This window comes from Solanum stenotomum, chromosome 5 (genome assembly GCF_019186545.1).
Source record: "Solanum stenotomum isolate F172 chromosome 5, ASM1918654v1, whole genome shotgun sequence".
NCBI classification, from domain to species: domain Eukaryota; kingdom Viridiplantae; phylum Streptophyta; class Magnoliopsida; order Solanales; family Solanaceae; genus Solanum; species Solanum stenotomum.
Window position 1 is genome coordinate 49,228,594 of NC_064286.1, and position 8,627 is coordinate 49,237,220.

General features: G+C 35.8%; 1 protein-coding gene across 1 annotated transcript; it reads right to left on the minus strand.

Moving 5' to 3' along the window:
- Positions 1–5,959: 5,959 nt before the first annotated feature.
- Positions 5,960–7,669, minus strand: LOC125865263 (uncharacterized). The gene is made up of 2 exons (XM_049545465.1): positions 7,603–7,669; positions 5,960–7,392 (listed from the first exon to the last, which is right to left on the minus strand). The coding sequence occupies exons 1-2, from the start codon at positions 7,623–7,625 to the stop codon at positions 6,024–6,026; spliced, it is 1,392 nt and encodes a 463-aa protein (XP_049401422.1). The 5' UTR covers positions 7,626–7,669; the 3' UTR covers positions 5,960–6,023.
- Positions 7,670–8,627: the final 958 nt, after the last annotated feature.

Below are 8,627 nucleotides of genomic sequence, written 5' to 3' on the forward strand. Positions count from 1 at the left end.
CCCTTTATAACCCAGGCCCAACAATTCTCCAATGACCAGCAGTCCACTCTCCACAGCAACCTCACAGCCCACTAAATAATTTCCCAAACCAATACAAAACCGGCCCAAATAAATTAATACATACAACGCCCCAGCCCACTCCTTTTTCCTTTAACCCGGCCCAACCCCACATTAACAACAACATTCAGCCCCAATGTTCCTCCAATGTTCACGAAGAAACCCAGAAAGTCCCCCCAACGTTAGCATCCAACTCCCGTCCCTATCCCCATTAATGTCGCAACAGCAAGACAGAGGCATGCGTCTGTCTCCTTTCCCCTTTCGGAATGAGCCAAAGTCTCAAGGAAAAGGTGCTCGTCCAAATTGGTGAAGGAATTCAATTTTTGAATTTGGAATTTCTATCCGTTTCCCCCCATTTTCAGAACCCGAATTTTCCTTCTATATATGTGGCATATTATTCACTGTTAGAGGGAGCTCGGGGGGAATTGGAAAATTTGGTGTTAGAAAAATAGTTAGAGAAAGTATTGAAATTAGCTAGAGTTTGGAGGAAGGAATACACTTGAGCGAAAAGTTCTTGAAACTTCCTGTTTGATAGGTTCTGTCCGTTCAAATCTCGCCGGAGCCTCGTGTGGTGGTGGAAGCTCTTTCGTGGTCAGTTCGTTATTGTCCTAGTATCGCTGCTCCAGGAAAGGTAACATCTTCGTTCCTATTTCTCATTCTTTCTTTCCGAATGGTATGTGTATTGCTATGTCATTGTCCGAAATAGTCTATCGTTTCTCTCGATGTGGTTGGAATGCCAATTATTGTATATTGTGTGTGCTGTTGGCATATCATGACCAAAGCTATAATCTGTTCTAATTCAATATTCCTTAGTTTCGAGCCATGTATTTTCATTTTGTGGGGGTTAAAGTCTTTAGTCACTGCAAAATAAGCATAGTCAACTGGTTTTCTTCTGATTTCATTTTATGTTTCACTGGTATGATCGCTTGATTTTCTTCGAATGAGTCGTTGTGTGGGGAAGGTATTTCAGTTTAGTTTGGTATTTTGTTTAACTTACACTAAGATGTTACTCGCCTTTGTCGAAATTAGTGGTTGCCTAGTTATGGTATTCATTATAGATATCGTCTAATGCTCTGTTAGTGGGCGAATATTTATGGTCCTAGGCTGTCTGGATGTGTTAATCTGCAGAATGTTGATTAGCCAGTCTACAACTTCAATTGTCACTGTTTAGTTTAGAGCCCAGGATGTCATTTAAGTTTATATATCTAACCATTATCTCACTCATATGCTAGGACAAATAAAATACAAGACCATCAGCCATGGCCTCTTTGCTCGTAGTTATGATGTTTAGCTTGCTTTACTATTAGTTGTATGGGGTCATATGAGCTTATTCTAAATGTTGTATATATTTATGGTCTTTCTATCTTGCTTTTCGTGTCTTTTCCTTGATATTTGAATTAGCACTAAGAACTCGATAAAAGATTGTGTATAAATTTGATCAAAAGGGGATAGTCTTTTTTTATTTATTTTCCGTCAGTTTTGTGCTAAGCTTGGAAATGTAAGATCACTGTTGCATATATTTTCCATGTCTTTGCTCTATTTTAGGATTGGCCAATTTTTCATTGTATTGTTCTCAAAATGATTTCTCAATTGCAAATACCCAAAGGGATATGCTCTACGCTCAACTGGCCGCATCTATGTCCTGTTTATTTTAATTTTTAGTTGAGTACGTGATAAACACCAGCTTGTTTCTTGTTGTTTCTTGCTGCCCATATGCACCTTTACCCGCCACGACGGTTCATTAGCTCAAATAAGATCAGTATGTTCTTTAGTCACCTCTTTAAAGTTTCCAACTTGTCTCTTTGTTGATCAACTTAAATAAAAATATGGTTTCTTATTATCAAGTGTACGCTTCTCCTTTCTTAATTTGTACCTCTTTGAATCCACTAAGTGTACATTGGTAGTGGCTTCATTTTGTTGTGAGATGTCTAGCTTGCTTTGTTATAAATCAAAATCATGCCTTATTGTATTCTTATTAAAATGTGTTACTCTTGTGAATAAGTTTAAGTGCGAATACTAATCTCGACACACTCCCTTTGCATGTGAAAATTTGCTCCGAGTTCACTTTGAACTCCGTTCGAGTCCCTTTTGGACTCCCTCTTGGCATATCTTCGAGTCTAAGTTCGATTCTGCCTCGTCGATCCAATAAAGTTGAAAGGGAAGCTAAAATACAGGGTAAATGGAAGCAAAAATGCAGGGAAAGGCTGGTATACAGATTTTGTATACATGCTATACATGTCAAAAACAACGATATACAGGTCCAAAAATTGAAACAGGTGTTCTGGAAGTTGAATTAGGTTGTACACACTTGGTATACAGCCTTATATACAAAAAGAATGGGCTGGATTCATATGATATACGTTGATATACAACCAGTGTATACAAAAACGGGATTGAGCCTAAGCCCCAAATTTCAGCGAATTTGGCCCAAAAGGAGGCACAAATTCAATTTCTCCCTACTCTTTAATTATTTAATTATGATTATTTATTGTTTATTGCGTGTTGACTCTAACTTTTAAATTGTTAACTAACCTAATTAAATTCCCCAAACGATAAGTTAATTTCTTTACATTGGCTTACCTTTAATACATTCTTATATTTGTTTTTGTTTTATCTTACTAATCAAATATATTGGTCATGTTTCATTTTAATTAAATCTTTTGTTTTTAAAAGGACATGTTTTGAATGTCTCTTCCTTTAATCATTTTGCTTATTTAAATGGTTTTAAGTTAACATTTTTCTCAAATGAACTAAAATAAAATAAAATTGTGTGTGTTCTCTTTTTATCAATTGATTTAAAATGGTCTCACGCTTTAATTGGTTCAAATTATTATCTAAAAAAAATGAATTAAATAAATTTTAATTAATCTAGTTTCATTGAAATTCTAATTACTCGTATCACAAGTCCAATGTGTCATTTTGAATTCTTTTCTCTAAAAAAGAAAAATGTGTCGTTTATCTAATTACTTTCTCAAAATTAGTTAAATATTGTAATTTATTTAAATATTCTTATGTTAAATTTCTCAAAATTAGTCAAAGTCATTTTAGTCAAATCGCCAGTCAACCGCAAGTTAGCGGACATTCCGAGGGCCTAACACCTTCTTGGAATGTATATTGAACTTCAAACCTGTTTCCAATTGATTTTATCTGTTTAAGTCTTTTGAAAACCGTAAGTATTTTTTCTTGATTTTTTACTAAAAATTAAGTGGCGACTCTATTCTTTTGGAAACCCAATTTCTCTTAAACCATAAGTTTAATCGGTTTTTTGAAAACTCAGTCATGTTTCCTTTTATATTATCTTTTTAAGTAAAACATCTACAAAATAATAATATTTCATAGTCCCGCCTATATTAATTTAGAGAGGTTTTACTGTACGTTTCTTTTTACAGTCATACAAACTCGACAGTTTGCTTAATAAAATATTTATTAAGAGCGTTTTAAAAGAATATATATATTTAATGTAATCGTTTAAGTGGAATATGTGTAGTGGAATTGAGAGTTAGAAAGGTTGTTTATAATATACTCACGCTTCAAGGAAAAGCATATCAAAACAAATATTAAGGAAAGCATGACATAACATTCTAGAGAAAAAAGAAGGAACATTAACTGCAATAAAATAGTGCGATAACCGAAGTACAAGATAAGAATGAGCAAGACAATGATCAACTACCTACTAATTATAACCTTCTACTCTAATCTATGTTTTCCACAATAAGCTGCAATTGTGTCATCTTATCTAATCACCTCTCCTCAATGCTTCTTCGACCTACCTTTACGTCTCCTGAAACCATTCATAACTGAGATCTCACCCACCCGCACTAGAGTATCCGTACATCTCCTCTTCACATGTCTGAACCATCTCAACCTTATTTTTCGCATCTTGTCACGAGTGCCTTTACTTATAGTTTTCTTTCTCCTAGTTGCCCACACATTCACCTAATCATCCTCATTTTCGCAACTTTTATTGTCTAAAGGTGAAAGTTTTTATTAGCTGTCCAACAACTCGCCCCATACAACTTAGTTGGTCTAGCCACCATTAGACCTATAAAACTTGTCCTTAAGTTTTGGTGACATATTTTTGACACACAATACTCCCAGATAGAGCTGTCAAAACGGGCTTAGCCCATGAGGCCGACCCAACCCAACTCGTTTTTAGGGTAAGGTTGAGATAAGATTTTTCAAGCCCATTAAAAACTAGGGCTTATAAGCCCGACCCATATAAGCTTTTTGCCCTTGAGGCTTGATCGGGGCCAGGCCGGGGTCGGCCCATGGGCCAAAACTTTTTATTTAAGGGTAACTTACAATAATCTCACTAGTATATAATCTAATTACTTAAATATAGGCTATGTTGTAATATTATGAATCTTACCAGATGTTGGTGCGTCCAGATATATGTATCTCAGAATATATGGACTTAAAAATTAGGTTAATATGTTCTAGATACATTCTATCCAAGTAGATTTGCATGTATCTAGGATGCATAGACAAATCTCGTGCCCTCGCCTGCCTCCAATCTTGCTTGTCATTCTCTTATCTCGCTCGCGTATCTGGTATATGCGAGTTACATGCTAATTACACTAGATTTTTTGCTAGTGTTATTAAAACAACACCATTGTTTGTCATGTTTGATTTGAAAATCTTCTAATTTTCTTGATGTTATAGAATTATAAGTTTGAAAAGAAAAAAATAAAAAAAATGAAAAAAAGAAGGGCTATCCCACCCCAGCCCTCGGCCTTTCTAGGGATTGGGTTCGGTTGAGCATTTTCAGGCCCTTCTGAATGAAGGACCAACCCGCCCTAGCCCTTCAAATTCCTTGGCCCGTGAGGCTTGGGCCAGGTGGGGCTGGGCCAGCCCTTTTTGACAGCTCTAACTCCAAACAAAAATCTTCGTTTCATCCACCCCTGCACATGTCATAAATCAGGTCATGGGTCAGGTATTAAGATAGGGTCTCACACCAAGTGTTGGGGTCAGGTCCTGGTTCGGAAGTCGGGTTTGGTTCGGGTATCGATTTGAAAGTCAGATTTCAGGGTCATGTCTTGGATTAGTCTTCAGGTTTGAGTCTCGGATCAGGAGTCGAAAGTTGGGTCGAATCTTGAGTTAGGGTTGGGTCCTTCTTATAAAGTCAGGTCTAGAATTGGGTGTCAGGATCGGGTCTTGGTTAGAAAGTTAGGTCCTAATTCAGATGTTATGTCTCGATTTGGGTATTGATTCTTAGGTTAAGGAGTTAAAAGTTAGTTTTCGAATCGCGTGTCGAAGTTGGATCCCAACGGGTCATCGAGGTTATGTCTAGATCAGAGTGTCAGAGTCGGGATCAGTTGTCGTAGTTGGATCTCAATTCAAAAGTCGAGACCCAAGTTGGGAGTCGAGGTCGGGTTGGGATCACTTGTTGAGGTCAGGTGTCGGGAACGGATCCCAGGTCAGGTCCCAGTTCAATTATCGGGGTTGTATTCAGGTTTGGGTGTCGCGGTCGGGGTAGAGTCCCAATTCAAATGTTAAGTCCCACGCAAGAATTGGGGTCGTGTCTTGGGTCGGATCTTAGATGAGTTGTTGGGGTCGTGTCGCTCTTCAGGTGTCGGGATCAGAGTAAAGTCCATGTTCGAATATCGGGTCTCAGGTTGAGAATCGAGGTCACGTCTCTGATTGAGTGTCGGGGTCGGATCCCAAATCGATCATCAAGATCGTGTCCAGGTTCGAGTGTTGGGATCAGGTCCTGAATCGGTTATCGAGGTTGGTTTGCAGGTCAGAAACTATTTTTCTAAAAGTTATTTTCTACTCTCTAGCCAAAAATATTTTCTTCATTCACCAACCAAATATTAGACAATATTTTTCAATCACCAATCAAACATGAGAAAATAAGTTAGCACCTAATGATTTTACGAGGCCATTATAAACTTTCTAATCTCTATTGTAGTAGACTACAATTACAAAAGTATCAGAAGGATAATGAATTTAAACATTATATTTTCCTAATTAATATCATTTATATATGATGATACATCAAAATCAAAGCTGAATATAGACAAATCTTCGATATTATCCTCTGGTTGCCAACTATTGCTTGCTCCAAAGTCATCTAATCCGAAAGCACCCAAGTTTTGCTCCTTCCAAATTCCATCTGATCGAATCTCGGAATTTGTCTCTGAGTTCTGCAGCTCAATTTGCCGGTTGTATGCATATGTACAATCAAATTGCTCCTCATTCTTTGTATAGTTTAGCTCAGAAGACTCTTGAGGTACAATCATTGGTTTGAAATCAAATGATTCTTCTAAAAACCTCTGAAAATCGAAACCTTCATCATGGTTCTCTTTCAAAGAAAATATGTCTGATATATTTGTTGCTTCCATTGAGCAATTATCATCCATTAGAAAATGCTCCATGTATTCTAGACGCGTACTCACATCTTCATTCAGGTTTTCAGAAGACCTGAAATCCAATGGTTGTTCTTGCAATATATTCATCGAGTAATCCATGTCCCGTAGCACAATTTGATAATTGGAGTTACAATTTTCATCAGGCCTGGAGAAGTCATCTTTGCTAAACATGACGGTTGGCTCCACGTCTATCGTGTTTGAGACATTGTTATGTAGAAATTCATCCTTGTCAATTTCTTCTTCCATTACAGGTGTCTCAACTTTAACATGAGATTTAGGAAAAAATCTCGAATTGCACTCCAAATCAATTAATTCTATCTCGGATTTCTTCCCCGGGATAAGTTGTGATTCCTCATCAGTCGAGCAACGAGCAGGTGAACCTTTATTAGCATAATAATAACTTAAATCTGTACTTACAACCATACCAGCATCATCATCTGATGTTTTGAAAACCGATTCAATTTCAATCTTCTCTGCATCATCAACAACTAAATCTTCATGATCAACAGACGATTGAACACTCGATTCAAGTGAAGATGTTCGAGTAATGTTAGCATTACTCAACGAGTCACAATAATTGGGGAAATTAAGTATGGCATTGGATCCATACATAACCTTAGCAGCTTCATCATAAGCAATAGCAGCGTCACCAGCAGTCGAGTAAGTACCAAGCCAAAGTCTCTTTCCTTTGCTCTTATACTCACCACTAATATAAATAGGCTCGCGAATTTCAGACACCCATTTACCCCAAGTCCTCTGTCTTACTCCTCTGTATTTACAACCAGAATTCTCAGGACCGCCTTTGCCTGGCATACAACCTTTGTTTGATCCATTACCCGGAGATTTTCTCTTCTTCTTCTTCTTCACTTGTTCATTGTTCGAATTAACCTCCGTATTAAAATTTCTCCATCTTAACAAAATCTCATCTATGGAATCAGATCCATTACGCCTTCTTTTCAGTTTCCTGTTAACACAAAAATCCATATTGTATAAACAGTTTTAAGTAATTTCTTTTGTAATTTTAAGCAAAGAAGGAGAAACAAATACCTAAATCAGAAAATAGCACACAATAAATCCAAAATACTGAGTACTACTACAAAGTTGCCAGTTGTTTCTAATTTAAAATATATAAAACAGTAGATAGAAAAGAGAAAATTAAAGAGAAGAAAATCACCTTTGTGGAATGTGAGAAGACATATCAAAAGGTATATATAATTTATAATTTATATATAAATAAATAAATGGAAGTTTTGTATTTTGTTTTGGCCAATGATTCTTCGTTATATAATTGTGTTTAATTTGTTAAAATCCTTTTCCTAGTCGAATTGGGATTCATCTTTTAGGAAACGAAATTAGTATAAAAATAACTTGTCTTTATTCTTCTTTTTTTGGTAGTAGCGTGTGCTGATGGTGTGAATTTCTTAACTATATTTACTATCCTTATCTTAGGGTTTTTCCTTGGGGACTAAGTAATTATTAACAAGGAAATGTAGTGCCAACTTTATCACTTTTGGTTATAGCTAGGTTTTGACACAAATGTCGTATTTCTATATAATTAGAAGAAATAACTTAAAGTATAAAATTCTCATTTATTCTTAGTAAGATTATTTATAACAGGACGTCTTTGGAGACATAAAAAAAAGCATTTTTTCTTAATTATATTGAGCCACCCCTAAATCACAAATATAAAAAGTTTATTTATAACACTAATCTCAAAAATAATATTCTTGCTGATCACGAATTTTGTGTTTTCTGACTCTTTCCACTACTATAGAGATCTTTCAGTTTGTACACCTCAATTTTTGCGGCTATTTGTTTCTTGTGCGCAAAGAAAGATTAATATAACAAGGCAATGCCAACAAATGTTCACATAAAAATGTGAACTTTACACGCACGGATGAAAATAAGCGAAGTATAGACAAATAGTACATTTCTTTTTACACACAGTCACACTGACTTGACAGTTTGCTTAAGAAAAAAGAAACATATATATATATATATATATATAATATGTAATTTCACAAGTGAATTATGCTGAGAGAAGAGTATACGGACTTTTACCTCCTATCTTGGGATCAAAACAAATTTTAAGGAAAACATGACATAGCATTCTAAAAAAAAAAGGAACAGTAACTACAATAAAATAGTGTGATAATCAAAGTACAAGATGACGAAAATCGGAGGACAAGAAACTATATT

What these genes read in the sequence shown, in the direction of transcription:
- LOC125865263 (XM_049545465.1), bottom strand. Translation starts at nt 7,625, where the DNA reads ATGTCTTCTCACATTCCACAAAG. An exon ending in TCTTCTCACATTCCACAAAG is followed by an intron (nt 7,393 to 7,602) that starts GTGATTTTCTTC and finishes TTGTGTTAACAG; the next exon opens with GAAACTGAAAAGAAGGCGTA.